This window comes from Camelina sativa, chromosome 5 (genome assembly GCF_000633955.1).
Source record: "Camelina sativa cultivar DH55 chromosome 5, Cs, whole genome shotgun sequence".
Taxonomy (NCBI): Eukaryota; Viridiplantae; Streptophyta; class Magnoliopsida; order Brassicales; family Brassicaceae; genus Camelina; species Camelina sativa.
The window spans coordinates 33318671-33334974 of NC_025689.1; the positions used below are offsets into that span (position 1 = coordinate 33318671).

Consider the following 16304-nt stretch of genomic DNA (forward strand, 5'->3'; position numbering starts at 1 on the left):
TCTTTGTTTTCCCTTTAACATCACACTTCAAAAGACCAAAACTAGTGGAACCATATACCGCACCATTTGGGCACGCTCTTGTGTCATTGACAAAAACATAACCTTAAGCCACAACCTAAACCCTCTCTGAGGCTCTATCCTTCATGTATCACACTACTTCACTTACACTTTTTCGTTGATCTCTTCTCCCCAAGCCCTAACTATATGTAAACATAAATAACTCTTATCTTTAATTCATTTTTTTCCTCTTCACGAATCACCAATCTAACTTATCTGAAAGCCTTATTTTTTCTGTACATTGACCAACTAATATAATGGATGAAGTCTCACGTTCTCACCCACCGCATCTACTGTCAAGAGATCTTCATCTCTATCACCATCAAAACGCTGGACTTAAACGCAACCGAGAAGAAGACCAAGTTGACCCCAAGAACGACCACTCTAACTCCTCCGCCAGAGACCAAGCCACGACTCCCTCGGGAGAAGAGAATACCAAGATAAGAAGGCCACGTGGAAGACCCGCTGGTTCCAAGAACAAACCCAAAGCACCGATCATAGTCACGCGAGACGCCGCAAACTCCCTTCGATGCCACGTCATGGAGATAACCAACGGCTGTGATGTGATGGAAAGCTTAGCCGTCTTCGCTAGACGCCGTCAGCGGGGCGTTTCCGTCTTAACCGGAAACGGCGCCGTTACAAACGTCAACGTTAGACAGCCTGGTGGAGGCGTCGTAAGTTTACACGGACGGTTGGAGATTATTTCTCTCTCGGGCTCGTTTCTTCCTCCACCAGCTGCTCCACCGGCTGCGTCTGGTCTAACGGTTTACTTAGCCGGTGGTCAAGGCCAAGTGGTCGGAGGCAATGTGGTGGGACCGCTTATGACTTCAGGTCCGGTAGTGATTATGGCAGCTTCATTTGGAAACGCAGCTTACGAGAGGCTGCCATTAGAGGAGGAGGAGATGGAACCTCAAAGAGAAATAGATGGAAACGCGGATAGGGCGGTTGGAACGCAAACGCAGAAGCAATTAATAGGGTCGCCGTCGAATTTAATCAACTCTGTTTCGTTGCCAGGTGAAGCTTATTGGGGAACTCAACGACCCTGTTTGTAAGATAATTAATGTATTACAAACTTTCGTCTTCTTCTTCTTTTTGACTTCTTAAATTCCTAAAGAGATTTTAATAGGTTGTGCCGTAGCGTTTTGAATCGGATCAAGAATGTGTGTTGTGCATCCGAGTCGCAATGGTCTGGTTCTCGGATGGATCTTATAAAGGGTTAGTGTTCGGCTTTTGCGTGCGTTGACTAGATCTTATAATGACCTAGTTGCTTTCGAATGTTATTTTTCATGTGTTGTCTTTTGGATAAATTAGTTACAGCTGCTTGTGCTTGATCAAGATTAGGAAGTTGGTACGGAATTAGAATTGTATGAAGTTACTGGTTTACTCAGTCAACCAAGTACTAGTGGCAAATTTGTTTTGCTGAATATTACTTTTGATCTATGCTTAACCTTTTCCCGCAAAGCTGATACATGCTCACGTCAAAACTTTACATCCACATGAAAGCTAGCTAACGTACTTAACTTGGCGACACTAGATTTGGTACCAGTTATTATCTTCTTTTTTCTTTTTCTTTTGATAGTTTTGTTTTCAAATTTTGTCTGTGTTTCACTTTAAAAAAAAAATGAAGGAGCATTCCACGGCTGGTATCATGACAATGGCAAAACTAGGAACAAGGTGATTGCATTGGCAGACAATTTTCTCATGACGTTTTTCTTTTTCTTTTGATACTTGTGCACAAACATTTACATTTGTGTGCATACAGACATAATTAATGGTTACTTTACAGAAGAGTCAAATCTTATTTTGTGTGCTTATAGGATTTTATATTCACGAAAATTTCGACTGGAAAGATGATTATACAGAACAACAAAATTCTGAAATTAGCTGATGAAATAGAATTGTGCAATGAATGAATGACATCACAACTATATGAACGTTATAAAATCTTTTTGTTTTAACGTTAAGAAGATTTTATTTTATCTCACGCGCATGAGACGCGCGGAAATCTCTGGAGGCTTATGGGCCGAATCTCTCAACCCTACTAAAGCCCAATTAAACAAGGGAAGCCCTAAAGCGGCCTCCTTCGTTGTTCATCATCTTCTCTCTACCCGGCGGCTACTACTACTACTAAGTTCTTCTCTCCCGCCGCTTTCTTTTTCACTCCTTTTCCTTACAAACCTATTACTTCTGCCGGAATCTGACGTCACCATTCGCAGTCACCACTTCCGGAGCACAACCGATATTGGCCTCGCTGCAACATCGATTATCGGGATTCGGGAGTGTGCCCACTATTATTTCATCACCGCCTCCAACTGATCTCGCCATCTCTCTGGTCTCGTTGTTCGATTTTGATTCTACTAGGGTTTCCATTGAATCTAGGGTTTGAAAGATGGCAGCTTTGAAAAGTTACGGCTTGATCTCCATTGACTCTGCCCTCCATTTCCCTCGTTTGCATCAACTCGATGGCTACAAGAGGTTGCTCTCTCTCTCTCTCTCTCTTTTATCACCATTAAGAGTTTCTCTTTGCCAAATCTTATTGGGATTGTAGTTTCTTGGGAATTGGATTTGTTTCGATAGCTCTCTAGTGTCATTGAAATCTTTGTATCAAATAATGATCTGGTTTTGAAAGTGTCAAAGCGGAAGGATAGGCTGGATTAATGTAATTTGTGTCTCTGAGACATATTTAGTCTTATGATCTCTTAGTGGCCGAGTTATACATTACTTGCACTCTGTCTTGCCTAAATTTTGTGAATTTTTCCGTTGTTTATTGGCTTATATCACAGAAGGAATGCCAAATGGGTCTCTCCAAAAGCAGCTGTCGTACCTAACTTCCATCTCCCAATGCGTAGTCTCGAGGATAAAAACAGGTTGATTTGAGTTCTTTTTAGTTTCTTCTTTTCCTTGTTATGTTTTACTCTTTGATTCTGTTTCATGCTACAGCTTTCTCTTGTTTTTTTTTTTGTTGCAGGACAAACACAGACGACATAAGGTCCCTTAGAGTGATTACAGCCATCAAGACACCGTATCTACCTGATGGAAGATTCGACCTTGAAGCTTACGATGACTTAGTCAACACGCAGATTGAGAGCGGTGCTGAAGGTGTGATTGTTGGTGGTACAACCGGTGAAGGCCAATTGATGAGCTGGGATGAACACATAATGCTTATAGGCCATACTGTAAACTGTTTTGGCGGAAGGATCAAAGTCATTGGAAACACCGGAAGCAACTCGACTAGGGAAGCTATACATGCTACTGAGCAAGGATTCGCTGTGGGAATGCACGCAGCACTGCACATAAACCCTTACTATGGGAAAACATCCATTGAAGGCATGACTGCACATTTTCAAACCGTTCTTCATATGGGACCGACGATTATTTACAATGTGCCAGGTCGAACGTGTCAAGATATACCTCCACAGGTTATATTTAAACTCTCTCGGAACCCCAATATGGCTGGAGTTAAGGAATGTGTTGGTAATAACCGAGTTGAAGAGTATACTGAGAATGGAATTGTTGTGTGGAGTGGTAATGATGACCAGTGTCATGACTCTAGATGGGATCACGGGGCGACTGGAGTTATATCGGTTACAAGCAATCTAGTTCCGGGTTTGATGAGGAAGTTAATGTTTGAAGNACGTGTGGACTGACCCCTAGCATTTGCGGTCTCCAACCCCATCTTTTTATTTTTGTCTTCCATAAGTTTTTGGTATTAATTCTTAGATTACTTAGCTAGGGATTGACATTACAATTCTACATGCACATATTTAGAGGTCTGATTACTGACATGATTTACAATGACAATGCCTAAAAGTCTAAAATCAATATACCAGCCCATAAAGAAAAAGAAAAAAAACATTATATTGTACTAATCAAATAGCCTAAAGGGACTAATGTAACTTAGTAGCAGTAGTACTATAAATTAAGAACAGCGGTAAAAGGATGGTAGATTATACGATTACTGAGTAGTTTATCGTTTATATACCCACAAGACACGGTCTGACTCGTTATGTTTTGTAATCTGGCTTCATTAGTGTCGTTCGGGTCCCCCATTCCCGTTTTTCATGTCCCGCACATATGCTCGCTTTTCACTGTTTCATAAAATTTCCCCATCATGGTTAACGCCTTAAGGTTAATTCGTTCCAATAACGCTTCTTCTTGTATTTTTATTTCTTTGTTATATATTCCTTCATATTTTCAGTTTTTTTTAATCCAACTCTTTGTTTTCCCTTTAACATCACACTTCAAAAGACCAAAACTAGTGGAACCATATACCGCACCATTTGGGCACGCTCTTGTGTCATTGACAAAAACATAACCTTAAGCCACAACCTAAACCCTCTCTGAGGCTCTATCCTTCATGTATCACACTACTTCACTTACACTTTTTCGTTGATCTCTTCTCCCCAAGCCCTAACTATATGTAAACATAAATAACTCTTATCTTTAATTCATTTTTTTCCTCTTCACGAATCACCAATCTAACTTATCTGAAAGCCTTATTTTTTCTGTACATTGACCAACTAATATAATGGATGAAGTCTCACGTTCTCACCCACCGCATCTACTGTCAAGAGATCTTCATCTCTATCACCATCAAAACGCTGGACTTAAACGCAACCGAGAAGAAGACCAAGTTGACCCCAAGAACGACCACTCTAACTCCTCCGCCAGAGACCAAGCCACGACTCCCTCGGGAGAAGAGAATACCAAGAAAAGAAGGCCACGTGGAAGACCCGCTGGTTCCAAGAACAAACCCAAAGCACCGATCATAGTCACGCGAGACGCCGCAAACTCCCTTCGATGCCACGTCATGGAGATAACCAACGGCTGTGATGTGATGGAAAGCTTAGCCGTCTTCGCTAGACGCCGTCAGCGGGGCGTTTCCGTCTTAACCGGAAACGGCGCCGTTACAAACGTCAACGTTAGACAGCCTGGTGGAGGCGTCGTAAGTTTACACGGACGGTTGGAGATTATTTCTCTCTCGGGCTCGTTTCTTCCTCCACCAGCTGCTCCACCGGCTGCGTCTGGTCTAACGGTTTACTTAGCCGGTGGTCAAGGCCAAGTGGTCGGAGGCAATGTGGTGGGACCGCTTATGACTTCAGGTCCGGTAGTGATTATGGCAGCTTCATTTGGAAACGCAGCTTACGAGAGGCTGCCATTAGAGGAGGAGGAGATGGAACCTCAAAGAGAAATAGATGGAAACGCGGATAGGGCGGTTGGAACGCAAACGCAGAAGCAATTAATAGGGTCGCCGTCGAATTTAATCAACTCTGTTTCGTTGCCAGGTGAAGCTTATTGGGGAACTCAACGACCCTGTTTGTAAGATAATTAATGTATTACAAACTTTCGTCTTCTTCTTCTTTTTGACTTCTTAAATTCCTAAAGAGATTTTAATAGGTTGTGCCGTAGCGTTTTGAATCGGATCAAGAATGTGTGTTGTGCATCCGAGTCGCAATGGTCTGGTTCTCGGATGGATCTTATAAAGGGTTAGTGTTCGGCTTTTGCGTGCGTTGACTAGATCTTATAATGACCTAGTTGCTTTCGAATGTTATTTTTCATGTGTTGTCTTTTGGATAAATTAGTTACAGCTGCTTGTGCTTGATCAAGATTAGGAAGTTGGTACGGAATTAGAATTGTATGAAGTTACTGGTTTACTCAGTCAACCAAGTACTAGTGGCAAATTTGTTTTGCTGAATATTACTTTTGATCTATGCTTAACCTTTTCCCGCAAAGCTGATACATGCTCACGTCAAAACTTTACATCCACATGAAAGCTAGCTAACGTACTTAACTTGGCGACACTAGATTTGGTACCAGTTATTATCTTCTTTTTTCTTTTTCTTTTGATAGTTTTGTTTTCAAATTTTGTCTGTGTTTCACTTTAAAAAAAAAATGAAGGAGCATTCCACGGCTGGTATCATGACAATGGCAAAACTAGGAACAAGGTGATTGCATTGGCAGACAATTTTCTCATGACGTTTTTCTTTTTCTTTTGATACTTGTGCACAAACATTTACATTTGTGTGCATACAGACATAATTAATGGTTACTTTACAGAAGAGTCAAATCTTATTTTGTGTGCTTATAGGATTTTATATTCACGAAAATTTCGACTGGAAAGATGATTATACAGAACAACAAAATTCTGAAATTAGCTGATGAAATAGAATTGTGCAATGAATGAATGACATCACAACTATATGAACGTTATAAAATCTTTTTGTTTTAACGTTAAGAAGATTTTATTTTATCTCACGCGCATGAGACGCGCGGAAATCTCTGGAGGCTTATGGGCCGAATCTCTCAACCCTACTAAAGCCCAATTAAACAAGGGAAGCCCTAAAGCGGCCTCCTTCGTTGTTCATCATCTTCTCTCTACCCGGCGGCTACTACTACTACTAAGTTCTTCTCTCCCGCCGCTTTCTTTTTCACTCCTTTTCCTTACAAACCTATTACTTCTGCCGGAATCTGACGTCACCATTCGCAGTCACCACTTCCGGAGCACAACCGATATTGGCCTCGCTGCAACATCGATTATCGGGATTCGGGAGTGTGCCCACTATTATTTCATCACCGCCTCCAACTGATCTCGCCATCTCTCTGGTCTCGTTGTTCGATTTTGATTCTACTAGGGTTTCCATTGAATCTAGGGTTTGAAAGATGGCAGCTTTGAAAAGTTACGGCTTGATCTCCATTGACTCTGCCCTCCATTTCCCTCGTTTGCATCAACTCGATGGCTACAAGAGGTTGCTCTCTCTCTCTCTCTCTCTTTTATCACCATTAAGAGTTTCTCTTTGCCAAATCTTATTGGGATTGTAGTTTCTTGGGAATTGGATTTGTTTCGATAGCTCTCTAGTGTCATTGAAATCTTTGTATCAAATAATGATCTGGTTTTGAAAGTGTCAAAGCGGAAGGATAGGCTGGATTAATGTAATTTGTGTCTCTGAGACATATTTAGTCTTATGATCTCTTAGTGGCCGAGTTATACATTACTTGCACTCTGTCTTGCCTAAATTTTGTGAATTTTTCCGTTGTTTATTGGCTTATATCACAGAAGGAATGCCAAATGGGTCTCTCCAAAAGCAGCTGTCGTACCTAACTTCCATCTCCCAATGCGTAGTCTCGAGGATAAAAACAGGTTGATTTGAGTTCTTTTTAGTTTCTTCTTTTCCTTGTTATGTTTTACTCTTTGATTCTGTTTCATGCTACAGCTTTCTCTTGTTTTTTTTTTTGTTGCAGGACAAACACAGACGACATAAGGTCCCTTAGAGTGATTACAGCCATCAAGACACCGTATCTACCTGATGGAAGATTCGACCTTGAAGCTTACGATGACTTAGTCAACACGCAGATTGAGAGCGGTGCTGAAGGTGTGATTGTTGGTGGTACAACCGGTGAAGGCCAATTGATGAGCTGGGATGAACACATAATGCTTATAGGCCATACTGTAAACTGTTTTGGCGGAAGGATCAAAGTCATTGGAAACACCGGAAGCAACTCGACTAGGGAAGCTATACATGCTACTGAGCAAGGATTCGCTGTGGGAATGCACGCAGCACTGCACATAAACCCTTACTATGGGAAAACATCCATTGAAGGCATGACTGCACATTTTCAAACCGTTCTTCATATGGGACCGACGATTATTTACAATGTGCCAGGTCGAACGTGTCAAGATATACCTCCACAGGTTATATTTAAACTCTCTCGGAACCCCAATATGGCTGGAGTTAAGGAATGTGTTGGTAATAACCGAGTTGAAGAGTATACTGAGAATGGAATTGTTGTGTGGAGTGGTAATGATGACCAGTGTCATGACTCTAGATGGGATCACGGGGCGACTGGAGTTATATCGGTTACAAGCAATCTAGTTCCGGGTTTGATGAGGAAGTTAATGTTTGAAGGTAGAAACTCAGGGTTGAACGCAAAGCTTCTGCCTTTAGTGGATTGGGTATTCCAAGAACCGAATCCGATTGGTGTTAACACTGCTTTGGCTCAGTTAGGTGTTGCCAGGCCAGTTTTTCGATTACCTTATGTGCCATTGCCTCTGTCCAAAAGGATTGAGTTTGTAAAACTGGTCAAGGAAATCGGGAGGGAGCATTTTGTAGGAGAGAGAGATGTTCAGGTGCTTAATGATGATGACTTCATCTTAATCGGTCGATATTAGACCGTTTTCCTTGAAAAATTTGGCTCTGTTTATACTTCTCGTTGTTGGTTATTTGGCTGATGAGACACTCACACATGGATCACAGAGTTGTTCTACTGGTTGTAATGATTCTCATGGGTTTTGCTTACACTATCTCTCTCTCTCTCTCTCTCATCTTTGGATGATTGTGTTTTGTCTTTGCGTGTTTGGATCCGTTATATTGATGGCATAATAAAGTTGTGTGAGTTTGGTCCTCAAGATTGCTATCACGGATCGGTAACATCGATCGTCATGTGATTAAAATTAAACGCATATAAAATGATCATGGATACACGTTAATTTATACCAAAACTTATCATTAGTTTGATCTTTTTATTGTTCCCACTAAAGGTGGGAATCGTCTGGAAGAAGACGAGAAGAAACGTAATCAAAGAAGCATGATTTACGAAGATCGTAAGAGGAAGGAGGTGGAAACAGGGGAAAGTGTAGGATGATGAAGCAGAGCGAACAGAGCGTTGTTTTCTTGGTGGAGAAGAAGAGCTTTCTTTTTTAAAGCCTCATTCTTCTGTATGATGCTTTGATTCTCTACGATAAGCTTCAAGTTTCTCATCTCAATCTCCTTATTTGCCTCTCTCAGTAATCTTCTCCTTCTGCCTCCAAAGAAAAGAAAAAACAGAGTAGAGGTGTTAAAAATTCAGAACGCTAAAACAGAGTCAAATGTGTGTGAAGAAGCTTGATAAATACGGAAGATGAAACTGAACCTGGTGAGATTAAGGACACGAATATGGATTTCTTTCTTAGATTTACGTCTGTTGTGGTACGAAGCTGATCTCATCGTTAATGTTTGAGTGTCCGGGAATGGTGGCTCTGAGGATTTAAGACACATCTTGTGGTTTTATTCCGCACAAGAACTGAGTAAGCACAATGGAAGAGTAAGCATTATATAGATCATGATCTACAAAACTGTTGCGTCTTTTGAGAAACAGAGAGAGAGATGAAAAAAGATAAGGCTTTTGAAGGTAATGATGGCAAAAGGAAACTCATGATTATAGAGGGGCCAGGTATGCATGAGTTCAGGACGAAGATGATGAAGAAGAAGACCAAAACAGAATCTTCTCTCTCTCTCTCGGAGTCTCAGTTTCTTGTTATTGATTGAATACTTACTGTACTAATAGAGGAACTAAGTAGGTATAGTTGAGAGGTACATATACCAAATCGAGCATAACAAATAAGAAATCATACTTTAATTGTAATTTGCTATAGAAAGTTATATTTGCTACTATTTGATCATACAAAGTTATATACCTCCATAGCACCTTTGGTTTAGAAAAAAGGCTCAAAGAAAATTCCATTAACTTACTACCAAACCCATTTCAAAGGTCGAAGTCTTGGATTCGCGGTTTGGCATCTCGTGTTCAAACCTGGTTTCCTTAACCTTAGTCCCGAAGAGACTTATATATTTTGTTCCTATGTAAAATCTAAGCATGTGATATGAATAGTGAAAAAATATAATTGATCGAAGGACTAGGACCACTAGAAAAACTCTTACTCATTTCTTGTGTTGATATTTTATTGAGATGCAACCAAGTGTAGAAAGACAAACAAAGAAAGAAAATAATAAGCGAAGGTGAAGAAACTAAATACTACTAAAGACTAAATTGCAAACTGTAGGAGCTAGTCAACATCCAGAATTATTATCATCATGCTTCAAAATGATCAAAGTAGTTATGATTCCATACCTATATTTGTTACTATTTATAGCCCATTCCTTAGAGTAGGGCATATTCTCTACCACAAACAAAGAGATGGAGATGAGAAACTTGAAGCCAGAGAATACTAAAATAAAAAAGCACAGAAAAAGGATCATAAATGGCAAAAGATTTACCATAGACTGGGAAATTTCTGGAGTGGTCCAGTCCATATAAAAACCACCACGCCCCTTCTTTACTGCAAGATGGTACCATATGTGAATCCCTAGCTAGCGTAGCACTCTCATGCATAGCGCGTATGATAAGTAACGATTCAAAATTTTAATAATTTTGCTTACATAGTCAAACCCCAAAAACAGTAATTAAAGATGTTATCAGAAGGACACGATACAATCTTTTGGAAGCAGCTAGACGTTTAGATAAAAATTCAGCATGAATAGGTTCATTATGCAACATAATCATCTTTCGTCTTCTTATGTATCAGTATCACCATTCACCAACGTCGACACTAGTGTGTTCTCTAATTCTCTCGGACCAAAGAGAAAAGGCGGGGACTTTTTTGAAGCCGTAAGCTTCTAAAATGAGTGTCGTCGTCTTATCAAATTAAAACGACAGGCTGTGTCGGTGATGTGGGATTGATGGACTCATAGCCCATTGGGCTTTTGAGAAAAATAAAATAATTGGGCTACCTTATAGCAACTTTCGCGTGTCTGATCAGATTTATAATATTTATTTATGAAATACTAACACTAATTTTTGAGAAATTTTTTTTTTTTTTGGTAAAAGGTCAAGATAATTTTTGAGAAATTTAATAAGAGTTCAATGTACAGTGTTAAATTTTGTTTCAATTATTTGTTTTTTTTCACGAAAATTATGAAGGAACGTGGACCCGAGGAGGCTATTCGCTTTCTCTCACACGTGGGAGAAAGTTCAAGTTCCGACGAACCACTGCATTGTGCAATTGTAACACGAGAATCCACGCAAAAAAAGTTACGACGTTGTTTAAGCGTTAATTAGAACAAATTATAAAGGCCAAGAAGACAAAAAAAAAACAAAACACCAAAACTAGTTAATTAGAAGATCTCAGGTTTCAACAGTACTACAAACTAAAACACCAAAACAAAAGACAAAACAATCATCCAAAGTCTAAATTAAATACTAAAAAATATTAAACTTAAACCCTTACAACTAGTACTCTAATCCCAGTCTTAACAAACAGAATCACAAAAAAATAAATAAGAGAACACGTCGAAAACTAAAAAAGAAGAGAGTGGCACTCTCCGTAATTACGCGAACTTGTAAAGGGTTTTTATAACAAGAGAGATGTGGCGGCAACCAATGCGGTGAACAACAACGCAGCAGGAGCCTTCACGTGAAACGCCGCGTTTTTCGCATTACTCTCCTCTGAACTTGTCGGCGAGTCTGACGGAGCTTCTTCCGGCGAAGATTCATCCACCGGAGGTGCCGGCGGAGAAGCTGCGGTCGGAGAAGGTGCTTCCACTGGAGACGGTGACTTAGCCGGAGACGGTGTCGGTGCACTCACCGGTTCCGGTGCCGGCGCCGGAGATGGAGATTTTCCGAAAAGCTCAGTGGGGAGAAGCACATTATCCACCGTGAATATCACGACAGGTGTCTCATCGACGACCGTGTCGGCGAGTCTCGACGGACCAACGCCGGTGTGAAGGATAACCTCGTCGCCGGAAGTTGACGTCGTTAAATCGTATTTACCGGCGCCGTTAGTGGCTAACGTGGAGATAGCGTCTTTGTTAGTCTTTAATGAACCTTTAGGTTTGTACTCAGCGAGGGCGTGATACTCTAGGAGCGAGACCACCTCAGCTTGCGTGAGCTTCGTCAGATCTGGTACACCTTTCGCTTTAAAAGCTTCATCGGACGGTGCAAAAACAGTCAAGTCTTTTTCAACGGTGGATACGTATGTTTTGAGTACACCACTCGAAACGAGCAAACCCGCGAAGGTTTTACAACCGGCTTTCTCGAGAAGTCCGGTGATGTTGCTGAGTCCGCCGGAAGAAGGAGAAGGTGCGGTTAAGATTCCGGGAGCGATGATCGGAGCGTTGATTTCGAGGACGGAGATGTTGTAAGGGATTTGTTTAACGGACTTGGTGTAGGATGAGTCGAGCTTGGAACCAGGAGCGGCGGAGCCGAATCCTACTTTGCCTCCTTTGAGATCGGTGACGTTGACGAACCCTAGGTTTCCGGGAGCGTGTCCGGTGGTTTGGTAAAGCGTGGTGGTGAGAGTTGTGCCTTTAGAGAGCTGGTGGAGTTTCAAAGGATCGTAGTAGTCGAGGAGGACGAGGAGGCTGAGAGCGTTTTTGACGACGGAGAGTGGGTGTTTTCCGGCGAGGGAAGACATCGCGGCATTGTTGAGGACGAGGACGGTGATGGTAGTGCGGCTGTTGATTTCGTCGTCGAGTTTCGTTTGGGAAAGGTAGCTGTTGAATGATGAATAGTCCGGTGTATCGGAGAGGATTTGAGTGATGTTATGGCCGGAGACGGTGGAAGCGACGGCGAGGAGAGATAGAGCGAGTGCGAGGAGAGGCAAAGCTCGTGATGCCGCCATTGGAAGTTGGACGGTTGAGTTGAACTGTGGAGTAGAGACTAGAGAGGAAGTGAGAAGACAATGAGAGAGATGAAAGAAGAAAGGGTTTATTAAAGAAGAGGTTAACTAATATGTTAACCATGGTTATACATATTTGAAAGGTTTTAACTATGGTTAATTTGAGAACACGTGCTTGCTTTTTGCTAAAAGAGCCTGAAATTACGAAAAGGGCTTTGGTCTTCTTTTCCAAAAGCAACCGTTATAATTTTACACTATTTTTTGACGTCATTCCCTATGATTTTGGTTATGTGATTTAATTACTATAAGACTAAAGTTAAACATGGTCAACCAGTAAACTACAGCACTAATGTATGATTTATATATTTTAATCCACACTAGAGGCTACAGCAGATTGATTTGAGTTTATTCTTGTTGCTCATTGTCATTACCCATTAGATTTGAAAAGGCATTGAGATCAAAAGGATTCAGATATTTGTGATCTATATATACATTGTATATGGTTAGTGTTATATATACATTGTATATGGTTAGTGTTCTATTAGTATGGGAGTGTATTCAACTTGACATTTTAAGTGATTTTGGTAAATTTTGCAAATCCTTTGTTATTCAATCATGGCTTTTAAAAAGTCTATTAAAATTTACTATTATTGAACTAATAATTTAAAAATTTACTTTAAAATCTACTGTTATTGAACTGATGATTTAAAATTTTACTTTACAATCCACTGTTATTCAAAACAGTTTGTGGATTTGGATTTTAGGGGGTGTATTGAAACAATGATTTTAGAGGATTTTATGAGATTTAGAAATTTTGGAATTTTGATAGATTTTAGGGAAGTTGATAAGATTTATGGTAAAATTCTTTCAAATCCCACCTAAAACCATGATATTTGGATTTCTGTATTTTTAAGTAAACAAATCCTCTCAAATCCTCCAGAATCTCTAAAAATCATTAAGGGGGTGGAATTTTGATAGATTTTAGGGATGTTGATATGATTTATGGTAAAATTATTTCAAATCCCACCTAAAACCATGAGATTTGGATTTATGTATGTTTAAGTAAACAAATCCTCTCAAATCCTCCAGAATCTCTAAAAAAGAAAAAATCATTAACGGGGTGGAATTTTGATAGATTTTAGGGAAGTTGATAAGATTTATGGTAAAATTCTTTCAAATCCCACCTAAAACCATGAGATTTGGATTTCTGTATTTTTAAGTAAACAAATCCTCTTAAATCCTCCAGAATCCCTAAAAATTATTAAGAGGGATATATTCAACTTAACATTTTAAGTGATTTATGTAAAAGTTACAAATTATACGTTATTCAATCATAGATTTTAACTAAACAAATTTTCTCAAATTCTCCAGAATCCCCAAAACTTATTAAAATCTAAATCCACAAACTGTTTTGAATAATAATGGATTTTAAAGTAGATTTTTAAATCATCAATTCAATAACAGTAGGTTTCATGAGACTTTTTAAAATCTATGATTGAATAACATATAATTTGTAACTTTTACATAAATCACTTAAAATGTTAAGTTGAATATATCCCTCTTAATGATTTTTAGAGATTCTTGAGGATTTGAGAGAATTTGTTTACTTAAAAATACATAAATCCAAATCTCATAGTTTGAGATGGGTTTTAAAAGAATTTTAGAAAAAAATCATCAAAATCATTTAAAATCTTATGAAAAATCAAATCACTTGAAATATTAGATTGAATACATCCGTTAAGTGTCGGTATCACTTTTTAATACTTGGTCAATAATAGTTGGTAACATCTTTTAGAAATGGAAAGAAGGTTCTAATTTCCCGACAAAGCACTAATATGTAAATTATTTCTTTTATGACAAAACGACAATCAACTAAAACCTTCCCGAATCAGTTAACCATTAATAACGGGCGGAGATGAGGCTTTATCTCATGATTTAAGCCCATTAACAATGCTAATAACACGTGCTCACACGTGTCACTCTTCAGCTTCACATGATTTTGTATTGGGCCTGTAATAAGCCCAAACTTCGTAAGCCGGTCAAAGACAAAACGACCGATGACAAAAGCTCCGCCGCAGAATCTCAGATCGGATCTTTTAGAGAGAGAGGGATAGAGAGAGAGAGAGATGGAGAGGGATGTGTCGAGCTGCAACACTTACAACTATGGCGACGCTCATTACTGGGACGCTCGTTACGTGCAAGACGCGCTTGACTTCGACTGGTACCAACGTTACTCTTCTCTCCGTCCTTTTGTCCGCAGCTTCGTCCCTACTTGTTCACGTGTCCTCATGGTTGGCTGTGGCAACTCCCGTAAATAAAATCTCTCTTCTTTCCACTTACTCTTACCACTGATTGAATTTGACTTTCGAAAGAAGCATCATCCAATTGTTTCTCTTCTCTTTTGGTGCAGTGATGTCAGAGGATATGGTCAAGGACGGGTACGAGGACATTATGAATGTTGATATCTCTTCAGTGGCTATTGAGATGATGCGAACCAAATATTCCTCTGTTCCTCAACTCAAGTGTAACCCTTCTTTTTTTTTTTAATCACCTTAATACTTTAAATATGTAAAGTAAGAATCTTTTTAGAGGTCATATGCTCTGTTTTGTTTACCCAACAGATATGCAAATGGATGTTAGAGATATGAGCTACTTTGAGGATGATTTCTTTGATACTGTCATTGATAAAGGTATGTTGTAGCCAGCCAATTACTCTGTTCTTTTTGTTTGTTTGGTTTTTTTTTTTATGGTGGGAAAGCTTATTTGAAGTGGTTGCTGGATTTGTGTAGGAACCCTTGATTCGTTGATGGTACGGAATCTGATCCTTTGTTTCTTTTATTCATGTCTACATGCGTTTTTAAGTTTTCTTCTTTTGTGTGGTACGGTGGATTCCTTTCCAGTGTGGCAATGATGCTCCTCTAAGTGCTACCAGAATGTTGGGTGAAGTTAGCAGGTCACTAATAGTAATATCATGACTGCTCCTCCTGGATCATCTCATATAGATTTTTATGCCATTTTTGGATTCTATTTTGATATATATATATATATATAATATATTCCAACAAAACTCTTCTCTTCCATTTTGCAGGCTGATTAAACCTGGAGGGACCTACTTTTTGGTAATATACTTTCACTTATGTCTGAAACTGTTCAGTCATTGTCACTGGTACTAGAAGGATATGTAAGATATTTTGTGTTTGTTTTGGTAGATAACCTACGGTGATCCCAGAGTGAGAATGCCTCATTTGACTCGTCCTGCTTACAGCTGGAAGATCTCCTTATACATTATACGTAAGCTTCCACTAATTTCTTGCCTGTAAAATTTTCTTATGAAGTTTGTGTTCTTTGCTTCATTCCTTTGAGGTTTTCTTGCAGCAAGACCAGGATTTCAAAGGTCGGGAAGTTGCATCTCGTCAGAAAAATCGTGTATGGAAGCTATACCTCTGACAAGCGAGGGAATGTTGCCTCATGATTATGTCCTGGAGGATCCTGATTCCCATTTTATTTACATATGCAAGAAGGTGGACGAAGAAGAAGCTCAACTACCCTCATACCCATTAATGTCCGATGTTTTGTAGTGATGTCTGTGGGTGGCATGGAGGCTATAACTAATGCAAAATTGTGCATGTGTGTTTGTCTTCTTGTTCCCCATTGTCGATCTATTGTTGTATTTTGTATGTGTCTTGTGATCTATCCCAATTGATAGGTCCGAGCTGGAATTTCTCGAGCAACTCATAATCTCTATTATACGAATAAACATCTTTTTTCTTTTATCCTCTTCAAAGTCTAATGGATATTCTATGTTCCAAAACTGTAA

The 16304-nt window shown here is 39.6% G+C and overlaps 6 protein-coding genes across 6 annotated transcripts; 4 read left to right on the forward strand and 2 right to left on the reverse strand.

Annotated features, from left to right (window-relative positions):
* LOC104788367 (AT-hook motif nuclear-localized protein 18-like) lies at positions 284–1109 on the forward strand. Its single transcript, XM_019245444.1, has one exon. It carries the CDS (start codon positions 315–317, stop codon positions 1107–1109), a length of 795 nt encoding a protein of 264 aa, XP_019100989.1. The 5' UTR covers positions 284–314.
* LOC104788369 (AT-hook motif nuclear-localized protein 18-like) lies at positions 4555–5380 on the forward strand. The gene has a single exon (XM_019245148.1). It carries the CDS (start codon positions 4586–4588, stop codon positions 5378–5380), a length of 795 nt encoding a protein of 264 aa, XP_019100693.1. The 5' UTR covers positions 4555–4585.
* LOC104788368 (4-hydroxy-tetrahydrodipicolinate synthase 1, chloroplastic) lies at positions 6440–8458 on the forward strand. The gene is made up of 3 exons (XM_010514118.2): positions 6440–6803; positions 7112–7195; positions 7297–8458. Exons 1-3 carry the CDS (start codon positions 6718–6720, stop codon positions 8222–8224), a joined length of 1098 nt encoding a protein of 365 aa, XP_010512420.1. The 5' UTR covers positions 6440–6717; the 3' UTR covers positions 8225–8458.
* Positions 8477–9301, reverse strand: LOC104788370 (protein LITTLE ZIPPER 2-like). Its single transcript, XM_010514121.2, has 2 exons — positions 8965–9301; positions 8477–8853 (listed from the first exon to the last, which is right to left on the reverse strand). The coding sequence occupies exons 1-2, from the start codon at positions 9087–9089 to the stop codon at positions 8646–8648; spliced, it is 333 nt and encodes a 110-aa protein (XP_010512423.1). The 5' UTR covers positions 9090–9301; the 3' UTR covers positions 8477–8645.
* Positions 10957–12572, reverse strand: LOC104788371 (fasciclin-like arabinogalactan protein 10). The gene has a single exon (XM_010514122.2). The coding sequence runs from the start codon at positions 12488–12490 to the stop codon at positions 11222–11224; it is 1269 nt and encodes a 422-aa protein (XP_010512424.1). The 5' UTR covers positions 12491–12572; the 3' UTR covers positions 10957–11221.
* Positions 14535–16260, forward strand: LOC104788373 (methyltransferase-like protein 13). The gene is made up of 8 exons (XM_010514123.2): positions 14535–14797; positions 14898–15011; positions 15109–15177; positions 15277–15296; positions 15388–15440; positions 15576–15606; positions 15697–15778; positions 15863–16260. Exons 1-8 carry the CDS (start codon positions 14614–14616, stop codon positions 16063–16065), a joined length of 756 nt encoding a protein of 251 aa, XP_010512425.1. The 5' UTR covers positions 14535–14613; the 3' UTR covers positions 16066–16260.